Source organism: Anser cygnoides, chromosome 21, assembly GCF_040182565.1.
Source record: "Anser cygnoides isolate HZ-2024a breed goose chromosome 21, Taihu_goose_T2T_genome, whole genome shotgun sequence".
NCBI classification, from domain to species: Eukaryota; Metazoa; Chordata; class Aves; order Anseriformes; family Anatidae; genus Anser; species Anser cygnoides.
In genome coordinates, this window is record NC_089893.1 from 9,285,172 (window position 1) to 9,300,364 (window position 15,193).

The 15,193-nt window shown below is 59.3% G+C and overlaps 2 protein-coding genes across 6 annotated transcripts; both read left to right on the forward strand.

Annotated features, from left to right (window-relative positions):
- The first annotated feature begins 842 nt into the window (after positions 1-842).
- STT3A (STT3 oligosaccharyltransferase complex catalytic subunit A) lies at positions 843-10,118 on the forward strand. 3 transcript variants are annotated; one of them, XM_066981102.1, is made up of 19 exons: positions 975-993; positions 1,613-1,700; positions 2,014-2,137; positions 2,437-2,497; positions 3,367-3,488; positions 3,920-4,065; positions 4,293-4,383; positions 5,061-5,167; positions 5,584-5,748; positions 6,542-6,722; positions 7,270-7,425; positions 7,604-7,695; positions 8,433-8,588; positions 8,720-8,908; positions 8,983-9,099; positions 9,174-9,276; positions 9,359-9,547; positions 9,626-9,741; positions 9,827-10,118. In XM_066981102.1, the coding sequence occupies exons 3-19, from the start codon at positions 2,050-2,052 to the stop codon at positions 9,863-9,865; spliced, it is 2,118 nt and encodes a 705-aa protein (XP_066837203.1). In that variant the 5' UTR covers positions 975-993; positions 1,613-1,700; positions 2,014-2,049; the 3' UTR covers positions 9,866-10,118. The 3 variants fall into 3 exon arrangements, with proteins under 3 accessions (XP_066837202.1, XP_066837203.1, XP_047919557.1); XM_066981101.1 differs by lacking the exon at positions 1,613-1,700 and having other exon boundaries at positions 843-993; XM_048063600.2 differs by lacking the exon at positions 975-993 and having other exon boundaries at positions 1,459-1,700.
- Positions 10,119-10,265: 147 nt separating this feature from the next.
- Positions 10,266-14,923, forward strand: CHEK1 (checkpoint kinase 1). 3 transcript variants are annotated; one of them, XM_066981176.1, is made up of 12 exons: positions 10,266-10,394; positions 10,829-11,052; positions 11,169-11,233; positions 11,302-11,371; positions 11,443-11,631; positions 12,397-12,543; positions 12,620-12,715; positions 12,789-12,897; positions 13,220-13,397; positions 14,136-14,267; positions 14,344-14,445; positions 14,638-14,923. In XM_066981176.1, exons 1-12 carry the CDS (start codon positions 10,324-10,326, stop codon positions 14,731-14,733), a joined length of 1,479 nt encoding a protein of 492 aa, XP_066837277.1. In that variant the 5' UTR covers positions 10,266-10,323; the 3' UTR covers positions 14,734-14,923. The 3 variants fall into 3 exon arrangements, with proteins under 3 accessions (XP_066837277.1, XP_047919582.2, XP_066837278.1); XM_048063625.2 differs by having other exon boundaries at positions 12,439-12,543; XM_066981177.1 differs by lacking the exon at positions 10,829-11,052 and having other exon boundaries at positions 10,277-10,394.
- The last annotated feature ends 270 nt before the right edge of the window (positions 14,924-15,193 follow it).

Below are 15,193 nucleotides of genomic sequence, written 5' to 3' on the forward strand. Positions count from 1 at the left end.
AGTGGCTGGAAAGCTGCCTGGCGGAGAAGGACCTGGGAGTATTGGCTGATAGTCGGCTGAATATGAGCCAGCAGTGTGCCCAGGTGGCCAAGAAGGCCAACAGCCTCCTGGCTTGCATAAGAAGCAGCGTGGCCAGCAGGGCTAGGGAGGTGATTGTGCCCCTGTACTCGGCTCTGGTGAGGCCGCCCCTCGAGCGCTGTGTTCAGCTTTGGGCCCCTCGCTACAGGAAGGACATGGAGGTGCTCGAGCGAGTCCAGAGCAGGGCGACGAGGCCGGTGAGGGGTCTGGAGAACAAGGCTTACGGGGGGTGGCTGGGGGAGCTGGGGGTGTTCAGCCTGGAGAAGAGGAGGCTCAGGGGCGACCTCATCGCTCTCCACAGGTACCTTAAAGGAGGCTGCAGCGAGGTGGGGGCCGGTCTGTTCTCCCACGTGCCCGGTGACAGGACGAGGGGGAACGGGCTCAAGTTGCGCCAGGGGAGGTTTGGGTTGGGTATCGGGAAGAACTTTACCGGAAGGGCTGTGAGGCGTTGGGACGGGCTGCCCGGGGAGGCGGCTCGGGCACCCTCCCTGCAGGTCCGTAAAGGCCGTCGGGCTGCAGGGCTCGGCCACGCGGAGCCGGGGGCGGCTCCCGGCGCCGGCTCAGAGCGCCCCCGCTGCCCCCCGGCCCGGCCTGGCCCCGCCTCCCCCACGTGGCGGCACCCACGTGGCGGCCGCCGCCCGCTTCCGCATCCGCCCACGTGACGCGGGGCTCCCCGAGCCGGGACGGACACGTCACTGCTCGCGCTCGCCCGCCCCCGGCGGCCCCGCGCTCCGCCAATCGGAACGGCCCGGCCGCGCCTTCGCCCTTCGCCCTCCGCCGACGCGCCCCGCCCCGCGGCCAATGAGCGGCGGCGCCGCTTGAGTGGCGTTGGGGCGAGCCAATGGGGCGCGCGAGGGGGCGGGAGGGCTGCGCGGGGCGGATGGCCGGGGCGGCGGGGCCGAGCGCGGCGCCAGGGTGAGGGCCGCGGGCGGGGGGGGGGGGGCCGGGGGCTGCGGGGCCCCGGGTCCGGGGGGGAGCGAGGGCCGCCGGGGCCGGGCCCGCGGGGCCGCGGGCGGCCGCCGGCTGCGCCCCGGGCACCGGGAGGGGACGGGAGGGCGGCGCCGGGCCTGCGGTGGGCTCCGGGGCTGGGCGGCCTCGGCGGGGGGCGCGGGGCCGTCGGGGGGCTCTGGGGCGGGCCTGCCGGGCCCGGGCCGGCTGGGCGGAGGCGGCGCGTTACGGGACCGGCTGTGCTCGCGTAGGGGCAGGGAGGCGTCGCCTGTGCCGCGGTTTCGCTTCCGTAGCGCCGGGCGCCGCGGGTTGCCCCCGGCCGCAGGAGGTCAGACCAAAGCCCCGGCGCTCCTCCGGCACGGCCCGGCACGGCCCGGCGGGCCCCCGGCACGGACGCGTTGGGCGTTGGGAACTCGGCGGGGGCGGGCAGGGGCCGCGCAGCCCGGCTGCAGGGCAACGGCGGGCAAGCGCCGGCGCCTCGGGGTCGCTGCGGGGTTTGCGCGTCCCGCACCGCTCCGCCGGGGCCGCCCGGGCGCTGTCGGTGCCGGCGCCGAAAGCTCGCGCCTGGGTCGCGTCCCGTGCGCAGGTAGAGCAGCGCGGCCCCTGCCCCGACGGAACGCCCGGTGCCCGGCGGGAAGCAGCGAGCTCGGCCGAGGCCCGGGGCAGCTGGCCGGGTGAGCAGCGGCTGCTCCGGGGGCTGCTGGAGCTGGGCGCGAGGGGAGCGGGCAGGATGGGGGGGGGGGGATGAGGGGCTGCGGCTCGGTCCTGCGCGTGCCGAGGCGGCTCTGGGCTGGGAGAGGGGTGCGAGGAGGAAGGCCGGGCGTCGGGGCGGGGGACGCGGCCCGGTGAAGGCTTCTGGCGGGGTAACGGGGGCTGGCGGCCCGCGGCAGGAGCGGGGCGTTTGGGGCCGGGGGTCGTGGCGCTCCCGGGGGTGTGCTGGGGCTGCGGTCGGCTCGCCCTTTGATCGCCCCCCTTGCTCTTGTCCAGGTGTTCGCGCGTCCTCTCGCTGCCTTTAATGTGACAATGACCAAGCTGGGGTTTCTCCGGCTCTCCTACGAGAAGCAGGACACTCTGCTGAAGCTCCTCATCCTGTCGATGGCAGCGGTGCTGTGTGAGTCTGCCTCCGGGCACACGGGGTGGCTGCTGGGACTCGGGGGGGGGGGGGGGGGGGAACTGCCTCTGCTTCTCCTTCTGTTCTTTCATAGGTCACCAAGCTCCCGCCTGCCATTAAAGTGCGATTTCAGTGAACGTTGTGATTCTTTCAGTACCTGCTCTTTGGAAACCGCGTCTTTCTAATGACCGATTTAAGACAGAAACAATTTTTATCCAGCGACAAAGCGGATAAACTTAATGCAACTCTGGCCCTGCAAATGCTGAAGATTCATTCTGTCTTTTTTTCTGTGTTTGCAGCTTTTTCCACAAGGCTTTTTTCTGTCTTAAGATTTGAAAGTGTCATCCATGAGTTTGACCCGTAAGTGTCTTCTCTCTGGTTCCGTGGGACCTGCTGGGTTTTTCTCTTACGGAGCACGTGGATGTTGAGTGCTGTTTGCTGGTGTCAGTTTGTTCCCCTTTGAGGATGGAGGATTTGTTCAGTACAAACAGCTACCTTTTAGTTTTCCAGACCCAAAATTCACTTCTCAGATCCCAGGATTCTTTCTGGAGTCTGGATCTAAGTCAGGGCGATCGCCCGACACGGCTTTAACGCTGGGCTGGGGATGTTCTCTAGCTGAGCCTGGAGGGAGGGCTCCTAGTACCACCTGCGTTGCTGTCCCAGGGTTGTTGCCAATTAAATCAGAAGCCAGGGAGAATGCCACCTTTGCAAAATGACTTTTAAACTTGCTAGGACCAAAGGCGATACTCTGCAGCAGAGGCAAAATGGAGTAAAATTATCGTGCCCGTGCTGATGGATGGAGGATCCCCTGTGGCCCTGCTCTTTCTGATGGTGTCTCAGTATGAGTAAAACAAAGGCGTGTGGCAAAGTGCCGTTGCCTGGAGGCAGAGAGGCTTCCATCTGCGCAGAGAATGCGTGGCCGGCCCTCAGAGCGCTGTCTTACCCATAGACTTCAGAGAAGGCTGCCCAGACACGTGGCTTGCTGCAGAAACACCAGGTGCACAGGCAGCATTCACCACCAACAGCACGCGCAGCGGTTTCCTTTCCCCATTAATTGATCAGGAGTTTCGCTTATAACCCGCTAAGTGCTGGGCACGCAGTTTGGCCTGCCACAGCTGCCCCGCTTCCTGAACGCTCCTGAAGAGCTGAGACTGTAACCTGAGGCGCCGTGAGCGGTCAGCACACCAGTGCCTGGGTGCGGAGGTGCTCAGTGCTTCTTGCTGTTACAGGTATTTTAACTACCGCACGACCCGATTCCTGGCAGAGGAGGGCTTCTATAAATTCCACAACTGGTTTGATGACCGAGCATGGTACCCCTTGGGCAGGATTATCGGTGGAACCATTTATCCAGGTAAGCCAGGAGGCTTCTGCTAAAACACACCTTGTGCAATGCAGAGTTGTCAGGGTGCAGATTTGGGAGCGGCGTTTAGAGTACGTGGAGCGGAGCGGTGCCTGCAGCTGCTCTGTGCAGAGAGCAACACGTCAGGCTCCTTCGCTCACCCGCTAGCAGCAAAATGCAATTCTGATCGCAGCGAGGCAGAGCTGCCATCGTTCGGAGGCAGTTGGGTGGCGTCACGCTCCACTTAAATGCATCTGGGTTTCATTCAGAGCGCCAGCTGGGAGAGGAGGGCGGTTTGGGGTTGCCCTTCATCAAGGTGCACCAGGCAGCAGCTCCTTTCTGCTCCGTCCCTCCAAAACTTCTGTCTGCCCTGCTCAGATGGCACCCTGGTGCCACGAGCCAGCCAGCCGTGCTCTGCTGACGGTGTCGTGTCCGTCCCGCAGGCCTGATGATCACATCGGCGGCCATCTACCACGTGCTGCACTTCTTCCACATCACCATCGACATCCGGAATGTCTGCGTGTTCCTGGCACCCCTCTTCTCCTCCTTCACCACCATAGTGACTTACCACCTCACCAAAGAACTCAAGGTACGGGGAAGGTCTGGGTGTGCCCTGGGGGCGGGCTGTGTGCCTTTTTGCTAGCTGTTGTAGAGGAGACTGTTGCTCAGAACTGACAGCTCCTGGAAAATGGAAGATCTGTTTTGAAGTTTCATTCCAACGCTCAACTTCCGTTCATTCCTTCGAGGCACGTCTGTGCGTAGATAACCGGAACCGTAAAGGCTGGCGGCTTTTCCTACCCTCTGTCTGTTTCCCAGGATGCCGGGGCAGGACTCCTTGCCGCTGCCATGATCGCAGTTGTGCCTGGATACATCTCTCGATCTGTGGCTGGGTCCTACGATAATGAAGGTGAGGTTGTGGCAGGGAAACCTGTAATGGCTGTTGTGTGCTGGGAGCTGCTGCTGGAGGTGCTGCAGCGTGTGACAAGGAACCGTGCCAGAGCTGTGATGCGCTAACCAAACTGCGCTGCTCTGAGCTGGGTGGCTGTTCTCGGCTGAGAAGAGGGAGAGTGTTTCCACGCCCAGTTCTGCAAATATCCTTGTTTGCAAGTCAAAAAGAGTTTTGCCACCTCCACAAACTGCTTAGCGTTAGAGCTGTTCAGCAGCTCCCCCAGGTTTTTGTCTTGGTTCTGGCAATGATTTTGGGACTGGCAGAGGCAGCAATCTTGTTGCTGCCACCTAGGGCAGAGGAAAATCCAGGTTCCGCTCCCCTAGCTGAGCTATTCGGGACCACATGAGGAGTCAGTGTGTCCAGACGGGCTAGCTGGTATAGACAGAAGAGGCCACGTAGGCTGTTACCTAGAGTATGACACAAACATCGCTGTGTTTCAGTCTGGAAATCAGATACTGAAACCATTTTCCTTGGCTCTTTGTGCAAGGTGTGCTGTTCCACGTTCTGGCGAAACAGCGAAAAGATAGATGTATTTTTTTTAATGTGATAAGAGTGTTCTGGTGTGCCCCAGGGATTAAATGACATTTCAGGGCAGATGTAAGCTTGCTTTGACCTTGCCATGTCTTTCCACCCAGGTATCGCCATATTCTGTATGCTGCTGACTTACTACATGTGGATCAAAGCTGTAAAAACGGGCTCTATCTATTGGGCAGCAATGTGTGCCCTTGCCTATTTCTACATGGTGAGTGTTCCTTTCCATGGCACCGAGGTATTTCTGACTCCGGGGTGACTGCTCTTGGTACGGTGACCGAAAGCGTACGGCGTGCAGTTCTCATGTCTGTGCAGTCAGGGAACTAAACCTCTGTCCGGGACTGAGTGTGAAAAAGAAACGAATGCTGTCTTCGTTAATTTCCACCCACCAAAACTGAATGCCGTAACATTTTTTGTGCAAGGTTTTATTAATGGCATTGAAAAATCTGGGCTTCTGACAGCTGTGACTGTCAACAGTGTCCTCCTTGGGGAGAGCGGATCTCAGGGTTACAGCCGAGTGAAAGTCCTGCGTGTGACCCCAGGAAAATCAAACATGCTCTGTTGGAGCCCTGCCACGCAGTGTGTTCAGCCCTGGAACTTGCATTTTTTTTTTTTTTCTCTTGCCAGGTCTCCTCATGGGGCGGCTACGTCTTTCTGATTAACCTGATCCCCTTGCACGTTCTTGTGCTGATGCTGACCGGACGCTTCTCCCACAGGATCTACGTAGCCTACTGCACTGTCTACTGCTTGGGAACGATCCTCTCTATGCAGATCTCCTTTGTTGGCTTTCAGGTGGGGAACAGAAGGATTTGGAGACGCAAGGATGGTCATAGTTCTGTGGGTTGTAGCAGAACAACTGTGAATTGGCACCTGGTTTCTCTTCTTGCCTTTGCCACGGAGTTTGTAAGTGGGTAGGACAGACTTTCGAAGTCTAGGCGCTGTTACACAGGTTTGTTGTAACAAACAGCAACATCCGCAGCGACCAGCTTTTGGTGGTGCCTGCCTGCCTTTGAAATGCAGCCTTTCTTCAGAGTGAGAAGAACGTGGCTGTACTGCTATTGTTGATTTAGGGCAGGCTGGATGACTTTAAAAGCGATAAGCTGCTGATAACCTTCCTGGCACTGGCTGTCTTTCATGAAGAAGTTTCCATTTTCAGTGCAGGGAATGCTCACGCCAGCATGCATCTTAGTACAGCAGGAAAAATGCGCGCTCTTTCTGAGCAGTCATCTGCATTTTCAAGAGAACCAGTTTAAGGTAGTGCCTGTTGCTCACCTTTACCAGCCTGGCGTGTGGAATCCAGGTCTTTTGGGCTTAAAAAATTAAACATGAGGAGAGGTTACAAGCATGAGGTTCAGCTCTCAGTTTTTTTGCTTGTGAATTCTTATCTGGGAATTACAGCTGACATAAGAAAGTGACTCGCACCAGCTGTGCCATTCACTGTCTGCGGGAAGGGGATGGCTTCCTATGACTTAAGCAGTGATTTTGCTGAGAAGTGATTTGTTTATATATTTAAAAAAAGCTGGTATCGAGTGCGACTCAGCTGTCGTTCTGCACGGTGTCTGATTATGCTCTCCCCTGCCTGCAGCCTGTCCTCTCCTCGGAGCACATGGCTGCCCTTGGCGTCTTTGGCTTGTGTCAGATCCATGCCTTTGTAGACTACCTTCGCAGCAAGCTGAACCCGCAGCAGTTTGAAATCCTCTTCAGGAGCGTCATCTCCCTGGTTGGCTTTGTCCTCCTCACCATCGGGGCTGTGCTGATGCTGACAGGTAGCCCGAGCTCCCCGGCAAGGCCCCGCTCGTGGCGATGATGAGCGCGTTTCACTGCCGGCTTTGCCTCCTTTCGATACTTTGAAGAGCGTGCAATCTGTTGGTCATGATTTTGCATTATTTGCTTGCACTGTGGTTTCAGTGCCTGCAAGCTCTTCTCTAACGTGGAGGATGGGACTTGCCCCAGTGTGTTCATTAGCAAGAAAATATTTAGAATGCAGCCGTAAGATCTGGGTGCCAGGTGGTGCGAGATGCAGAGAAACCTGCCGTGACTCAGACCTCACTGGGGTTGCTGAGCTGATGCTTCAGAAGCTGAATGCTGATCTGTAGTAATAGAGATGCTACAAAGTGTTGGTTGGATGAGGGAGGAGTCTTTTTAGGATAAAATTGCACTTTATTTCCTTTTTAAAAGAACAGTTCTGAGTAACGGAGGTGTTAAATGAGAATTGCTCATTCAGCTTTGCACATGCTTCCCTTGGGAGTGAACGTATGGGCATTGCTGGCTGTGCTGCGCTGGGATTGATCGTGACTTTATCCTGTTTGTTAGGGAAAATCTCTCCGTGGACGGGACGTTTCTACTCCCTGCTGGATCCTTCCTATGCAAAGAACAACATTCCCATCATCGCCTCTGTCTCGGAGCACCAGCCCACCACTTGGTCCTCCTATTACTTTGACCTACAGCTCCTCGTTTTCATGTTCCCAGGTGAGCCCAGTGCTGCTGTGGTCGGACCCTCGGGCATACCCCAGGTTTATTAAATCGCTGTACAAAGCCATGCGGAGCAGAAGCGGGTCATGGTGTGCTGCCTGCCTCTGCCAGCTGGGTTTTGTTTCAGGCAGCAGATTGCTGAGGCGAATCTCACCTATTTGTTTTCTCTTTGCAGTTGGTCTCTATTACTGCTTCAGTAACCTCTCAGATGCCCGCATTTTTATCATCATGTACGGTGTGACCAGCATGTACTTCTCTGCCGTAATGGTGAGGGCTGCTGCCTGCGGAGTGTCGGTATCTGCTGTCACGGGTGTGACCAGGGCACGAGCAGGATGATGAGATGGTCTTAATGGAGTTGGCTTTTTTTCTGAATTTGTTGGTAATGTCTGTTCTTCCCTGAGCAGCTGAAACTTTCATGAGGCTTTTCTCCCTTCCCTAAAGCTGGTTTATGTACCCCTCTGTGCAGTGAGGGAATATGACGTTGCAAAACTTACTGTTTTGGGCATTAATGCGTGTCCTTTTGAGCACTGCGGTCTACGACCCGCTCTTGGGAGGAGCGGGTGAATGCTTTTCCTGGTCTCCCATAGCTGACTTGCAAAACCAAACAAATTCTCCAGGTGTCCAGGCAGGACTGAAGACAAACGGCTGCTTATGAGCTCGTTATCACTCTTGCCAAGCCCTCAATACAAGTTGATTTCTGTGTGTGGAGGTATCTGTTAATTCCTGGCTCCACATAATAATCCTAAAGATTGCCCATGGCTGTTAAATTGAGGTCATTTCTGCATGTTGGCTGACTTTGAGGACTTCAGAGAACCTCCCTTGCAGCAGCTCTGGTCCTCCAGTCTGTGTCCTCTAAGAAAATCACCCAAGGGTTTCTCTCAAGGCTGCTGTTACCGCTGAATTTGAGGTGCAGGATGAGGGACTGCATGTAATTTCTCTGTTCCTCTGCTTTCTGCCCAGCTTTCCTCTCCGACAGGCGCTGACTGTCCTGCTGTTGCCCGCAGGTGCGTCTGATGCTGGTGCTGGCCCCGGTGATGTGCATCCTTTCCGGCATCGGGGTTTCTCAGGTGCTGTCCACATACATGAAGAACTTGGATATCAGCCGACCAGACAAGAAGAGCAAAAAGCAGCAAGACTCCACTTACCCCATCAAAAATGAAGTGAGTGTTGCGCCAGCTCGTGATGGGGAGAACTGCGGGGGAGAGGAAAGCGGCCGCTGGTCCTGGTGGGGATGAGTGCCGGAGGCTGATGGCCTCTTCCCTGGGGTGCTGATGCCAGTTTGCTCTACAAGGTTGCCAGCGGCATGATCCTGGTCATGGCTTTCTTTCTCATCACCTACACCTTCCACTCGACCTGGGTGACCAGCGAGGCGTATTCTTCCCCGTCCATCGTGCTGTCCGCCCGCGGTGGGGACGGCAGCAGGATCATCTTCGATGACTTCAGAGAGGCTTATTACTGGCTGCGCCACAACACGCCAGAGGTAACCGCGCGTCAGCCTCGGTGGGCGGCAGCACCTGCCGAGGCACTGATGGCACGCGTGGTGTTTGGGTGCAGGACGCCAAGGTGATGTCCTGGTGGGACTACGGCTACCAGATCACCGCCATGGCCAACCGAACCATCCTGGTGGACAACAACACCTGGAACAACACGCACATCTCCCGCGTCGGTCAGGTAGGTGCTTGCCCTGTGCCTGCCCGCCGCCCCAGGGGCTCCGCATGGCGCGACAGCCGCTGCGTCCCTTCCAGGCAATGGCATCGACGGAGGAGAAAGCCTACGAGATCATGAGGGAGCTGGATGTCAGCTACGTGCTGGTGATATTCGGTGGCCTCACCGGGTACTCCTCCGACGGTAAGGTCCCGCAGCGCTCTCCCCCTCCCCAGTGTCTTGTTGGCTTCTGACCCCCAGTGCCTCGTCCCCCGTCGCCTTGCAGACATCAACAAGTTCCTGTGGATGGTGCGCATCGGGGGCAGCACGGACACGGGCAGGCACATCAAGGAGCACGACTACTACACCCCCACGGGGGAGTTCCGCGTCGACCGAGAGGGCTCCCCAGTGCTACTCAACTGCCTGATGTACAAGATGTGCTACTACCGCTTCGGGCAGGTCTACACCGAGGCCAGTAAGTCCCCGGTGCCACCGCCGTGCCCCAAAGGCCTTGGGGACGTGGTGGGACAGCGCTGCCTCTTGTCCCTTGCAGAGCGGCCGCCGGGCTACGACCGGGTGAGGAACGCTGAGATCGGGAACAAGGACTTTGAGCTGGATGTGCTGGAGGAGGCGTACACCACAGAGCACTGGCTGGTCCGAATATACAAAGTACGGTGGTGGAACGAGCCCGGGTGTGGGACAAGGTGGAATTCCACCCCGGCGCTCCCACAGCTGAGCCTTTCCTTTCTTGCAGGTGAAGGATTTGGATAACCGCGGCTTGTCCAGGACGTAGAGCCGCCGCCGGCCCAGCCGCCCACCGCACTGACCCAGCCTTTGCCTGTGAAGCAGAAATATTTTTGATTTTCTGTTTTTTTGGGGGGTTGTCTTTTTGTTTTTTTCTTTTTATACCGTTCATACGCGCAGGAGGAGCCGGGCCGGCGCTGCCCAGCGTGCCCGGCTGGGATTTTTATACTGTCACCGAATCAGGAGTAACGGCTTCGCCAGGGCTGATTAAAGGGGAATTACAGAAAAACGACCAAAACGCCTTTTTTTTTGCCTTTTTTTTCCCCAACTCCGCTGCCGGCCGGGGGCCGGGGGCCGGGGGCGGTTTTGCCGCTCTCGGGCATTTCGCGGGAAATTGGGGGGGGGGGCGGGGCCGGGGGCGGGGCGCGGGCGCTGCGCGCGCAGGGCGGGGCGGGGCCGGGGCGCGCCGGCGGGAACGGGGCGCGCGGCGGGGCCGGGCCGGGGCCCATGGCGGGGCCGGTGCCGTTCGTGGAGGACTGGGACCTGGTGCAGACGCTGGGCGAAGGCGCCTACGGGGAGTGAGTGCGGCCGGGCCGGGCTGGGGAGGTTCTGGCGCACCGCGTCGCGGCCCCCGCGCGCCCGCTGCGTGCCCCCGGCCAGCCCCGTGCGCGCCGGCCTCTTGCCCCGCTTGCCTGCTGCGAGGCTGTTGCGTGCCCCCTGCACGCCCCCTGCACGCCCCCTGCACGCCCGTTCCCTGCCTGCTGCTGAGCCGTTGCGTGCCCCCTGCGCCCCTGCTGCGTGCCTGCTGCTCGGCTGTTGCACGCCTGCTGCGTGCCCGTTGCATGCCAACCGCATGTCCGCTGTGTGCCTGTTGCTTGGCTGCTTGTGCGCGCGTTGCCTGTTACCTGCCTGCCACTTGTGGCTGCGTTGCACACCCACTGCACGCCCATCGTGCGCTCTCCTTGCACCCCTTGCACGCTGCTCTGCGCCCACCCCTGACTCCCACCCCTAGGGTGCAGCTGGCGGTGAACCGCCGCACTGAGGAAGCCGTGGCTGTCAAAATTGTGGACATGAAGCGGGCGGCCGACTGCCCAGAGAACATCAAGAAGGAGATCTGCATCAACAAGATGCTCAACCACGAGAACGTTGTCAAGTTCTACGGGCACCGGCGGGAGGGTGCCACGCAGTATCTCTTCCTCGAGTACTGCAGCGGCGGCGAGCTCTTTGACCGCATCGGTACGCCGCACGCTCCAAAATGTACCTGCATGTTTTTAAAGCCCTGCGTTAAAAAATCTGTCCCTCGCGCAGCTGGCAACTGAAATTCCCATCCCCGTGGTGTTGCTTTCCCGCAGAGCCAGATATCGGGATGCCAGAGCCGGAGGCACAGCGCTTCTTCCAGCAGTTGATCGCCGGCGTGGTGAGTGCGGCGGCGGCAGCAGCAGCAGCAACGTCCCCGCCTCGTCTGACCCTGCTCCCCTTCCCCAGGTCTACCTGCACAGCATGGGCATCACCCACCGGGACCTGAAGCCAGAGAACCTGCTCCTGGACGAACGAGGTGCGTGCCAGGGGCAGCGTGGTGCCCGCCACTTGCCCACCTTTAACCAATTTTTTTTTCTTTTTGCCCAGACAACCTGAAAATCTCCGATTTTGGCCTGGCCACCGTCTTCAAGCACAACGGCCGCGAGCGGCTGCTCAACAAGATGTGCGGCACCCTGCCCTACGTGGCCCCTGAGCTGCTGCGGCGCCCCGAGTTCAGGGCCGAGCCCGTGGACGTGTGGGCGTGCGGCGTGGTGCTGACAGCGATGCTGGCCGGAGGTGGGCACGTGAGACCCACGGAGCACGCAGGGAGTGGTGGGAGGCAGGGGGGGCGCGGGAAGTGCAGAAGGAGACACATGAAATGCACGGGGGGGACGCGTGGTGGTGTGCGCGGTGCATAGAGGAGACGTACGGAATGCACCAAGGGGTGCGCGAGATGCAGAAGGGGGATGTGCGAGACGTGTCGGGGAGGTATGGAACGCACGGGGGCATCCACGAGATGCCTAGGGTGAGACACGAGATGCGTGGGGAGATGCAAGTGGTGGGCATACGAGGTGGAGGAAATGCAGAGGGGAAGGGGACGAAGCGCCTGGAGAGAGGTGGTCGCAGAGGGGAGCTGGGAGCTGCCCGATGCCAGTGCTGCAGCCCAGCGCTGCCGTCTGCACGGGGCAGTTCTCAGCTTTTTGTGCACCTGCGGCCATACCTGGCTGGTGGGTGGCCGTGCTGCACTCACCCCAAACTCCTGTGAGAAGCAAAAGCTGCCCAGCAGCGCCCGCTGCGCGGAGCAGAGCGGCGATGCCTCGTGCAGCTGATCGCTGTGGTGTCGCATCTGGTGCTGTACCAGGCTTTTGCGCACTGCAGGGCTTTTGCACACTGGAACGCCTTTCTTTACACGCTGTGCGCTTCTGCACGTCACACCCTTTTAAAAGCACACTGGAAAGCGCATTTATTAACGCTCCCTTGCAAAAGCCCTTTGCGCAAATCCCTCTTGGCTGTGGCCTTCCCTCTGCTTCTCCCCTTTGGATTCTGCCCTGCACCGGCCAGGGCCGTGCTGCCCTAACGCAGCGGGGTCTGCCCTGCCGGCAGAGCTGCCCTGGGACCAGCCCAGCGACAGCTGCCAGGAGTACAGCGACTGGAAGGAGAGGAAGACCTACCTCCCGCCCTGGAGGAAGATCGACTCGGCGCCCTTAGGTAGGCAGCCGGCAGGCAGCGGGACCCAGCACCCGGTGCCACGCAGCGTTTGCTATTTCTGCCCCGTTTCCCTCAGCTTTGCTGCACAAGATCCTGACGGAGAGCCCGACGGCGAGGATCACCATCTCCGACATCAAGAAGGACCGGTGGTACTGCAAGCCCCTGAAGAAGGGTAAGGGGCACGGGGAAAACGTGCTTTCCGCCCCAGATTGGGGCACATTACTGGATTTCTCCTCCTTTGGCAGGTGTCAAGCGGGCTCGCGTGTCCTCGGGCGGTGTCACCGACTCGCCCGGCGCCTTCTCCAAGCACGTCCGTTCCGACATGGACTTCTCACCAGTGAAGGGTGTGCTCGGGTGAGTGAGCTTGCAAACACACGTGTAGTTGCCACATGTCACCTCCTTGCAACGCGTGCACCCTTGTGCGAGCAGGAGCTTTTCTTGTGTGTATTGTAACTCTGTAAGCAGGAGGTGTGGTGGAAACCAACCTAGCGCGTGTGTGGACCCCTACTTATCCTGTTTGTGCAAGCACAATCGGAGACAGTCCTGCAAAATCCTACAATATAAATTGAACCTATTGGTGCAGTTCCCACAGTCGTGTATTATCCCCTTTGCAGTCTTGGCGTCACCGTTTGCGATAGCTACAGGCACTAACGTGCCATCTCTGCTTGCATTTCAGCGAGGACAAGGCGAGCTACTCCACATCGCAGCCCGAGCCTGGCACCGGCGCGGCGCTCTGGGACAGCGGGACGGGCAGCATCGACAAGCTCGTGCAGGGCATCAGCTTCTCGCAGCCCGCCTGCCCCGAGCACATGCTGGTCAACAGCCAGCTCCTCGGCACCCCGGGCTCCTCGCAGGTGCTGCCGTTGGGATGCGTCTTTGCAGTATTTATAATATCGGGATGCAAGTTTGCAATCTTTGGGATACAGCTTTGCAGGATTTATAGTACTAAGGTGCAACATTGCAGGACTGGGGATGCTGCTTTGCAATATTTATCATTTCAGGATGCACCTTTGCAGTATTTATAGTATCAGCATGCTGCTTTGCAATACTGGGGGTGCGGCTTTTCAGTGTTTGTATTGCCAGGATGCAGCTTTGTAGTACCGGGAGGTACAGCTTTGCAGCATATATATGTATCAGTTTGCTGCATTTGTAATAATTGGGATGTAATGTTGCAGAATTTATAGTAGCGTGGAGCAAATTTGCAACACTAGGGGTGCAGGTTTGCATTATTTAAAGTGTTTGGGCTGCAACTTTGCAGTATTCAGGATTGCACTTCGCGGTATTTAGTGTGCCAGGATGCAACTCGCCACGTTTGCCATGAGGGGGTGCAGCTTGCCAACATTTCCCATATAAAGATGCAACTTCGCACTACCGGGGATGCAACTTTGCTGCGTTTGTGCACTTTTGGGGATGCGGGGAGGGGGGTGCACCAGCTTGCAGCCAGGCAGCAAGGCCGGGGTTTGGGGCGGGTGGAAGGGGGGAGCGCGGGCGCAGGGGTGCAGCTGGGCGGCGTTCCCGTGGGGACGCAGCTCGGCGGTGCTGGGGGTGCTGCCTGGCAGCCCCCGTAACGCCGGGATGCGCTGTGCCCGCAGAGCCCGTGGCAGCGGCTGGTGAAGAGGATGACGCGCTTCTTCACCAAGCTGGACGCCGACGGCTCCTACCGCAGCCTGAAGGAGGTCTGCGAGAAGATGGGCTACGGCTGGAAGAGGAGCTGCACCAACCAGGTGGGGACGGGGCCGCGGCGGGGCGGGGGCCTTTGCCAGCCCGCCCTGACGGCCCCCCCGTCACTGTCGCCTGCAGGTCACCATCTCCACCACGGACAGGAGGAACAACAAGCTCATCTTCAAGGTGAACCTCGTGGAAATGGAGAGCAAGATTCTGGTGGATTTCCGCCTCTCCAAGGTGGGCGCTGGTGGTGGGTGCGGGGTGGGTGCACAGCGGGTGCGTGGCAGGTGCAAGGAAAGCGCAAAGCAATGCAAGGAGGTGCACAGAGGGTGCAAGTTGTTGCACGGGGAGTGCAAGGTGGTGCACGGGGGGGTGCAGGGTGGTGCACAGTGGGTGCAAGGCACCGAGCCACCGTCTCTCCCTGCGCAGGGCGACGGGCTGGAGTTCAAGCGGCATTTCCTGAAAATCAAAGGCAAGCTCAGCGACATTGTCAGCACCCAGAAAGTGTGGCTGCCTGTGACCTGAGCCCCATCTGCCTCTTCCTCCTCCATCTCCTCCTCCTCCTCGCCCAGGGGGCTCCTGCAGGGCCCCCCAGCACCCACACGCCAGGGCCCCACGCTGCGAGCATCTTGGGGACGGTGCCTGCAGGGCACAGCACGGCTCTGTGCCGGCCGCAGCTTTTAAAGGTTCAATAAAGCCTGGGGATCAAACAGCAGCTCCTCTGGCTGCGAGCGGCTGCGCTCCTTGGAAAGGATTTAGGAAAGAGTGGCCAAAATCGCAGTGCTTTTGCGTTTGGGCTGCGAGGCGGTGGGCACCCAGAACGGCTCCTCTTGGCTGGGTGAGTGCAAGGGGGGGGCCAGACCCTGCCAAGGGGGCCGGATCGGTGTGGGTGCGATGGGTCCTGTCCAGCCACAGCCAGCATGGGGTGCTGGGGGGTCCCTAAAGTGCAAGGGGGGGGCTCGTCTGTACAGCCCCGCATTTGATC

Bases quoted from the DNA above. Each gene is read 5' to 3' on its own strand.
- STT3A (XM_066981101.1), top strand. From the start codon at position 2,050: ATGACCAAGCTGGGGTTTCTCCGGCTCTCCTACGAGAAGCAGGACACT. The intron at 2,498-3,366 runs GTAAGTGTCTTC...TTGCTGTTACAG, and splicing joins GTCATCCATGAGTTTGACCC to GTATTTTAACTACCGCACGA. The intron at 4,384-5,060 runs GTGAGGTTGTGG...CTTTCCACCCAG, and splicing joins TGGGTCCTACGATAATGAAG to GTATCGCCATATTCTGTATG.
- CHEK1 (XM_066981176.1), top strand. From the start codon at position 10,324: ATGGCGGGGCCGGTGCCGTTCGTGGAGGACTGGGACCTGGTGCAGACG. The intron at 11,234-11,301 runs GTGAGTGCGGCG...CCCCTTCCCCAG, and splicing joins AGCAGTTGATCGCCGGCGTG to GTCTACCTGCACAGCATGGG. The intron at 14,446-14,637 runs GTGGGCGCTGGT...CTCCCTGCGCAG, and splicing joins TGGATTTCCGCCTCTCCAAG to GGCGACGGGCTGGAGTTCAA.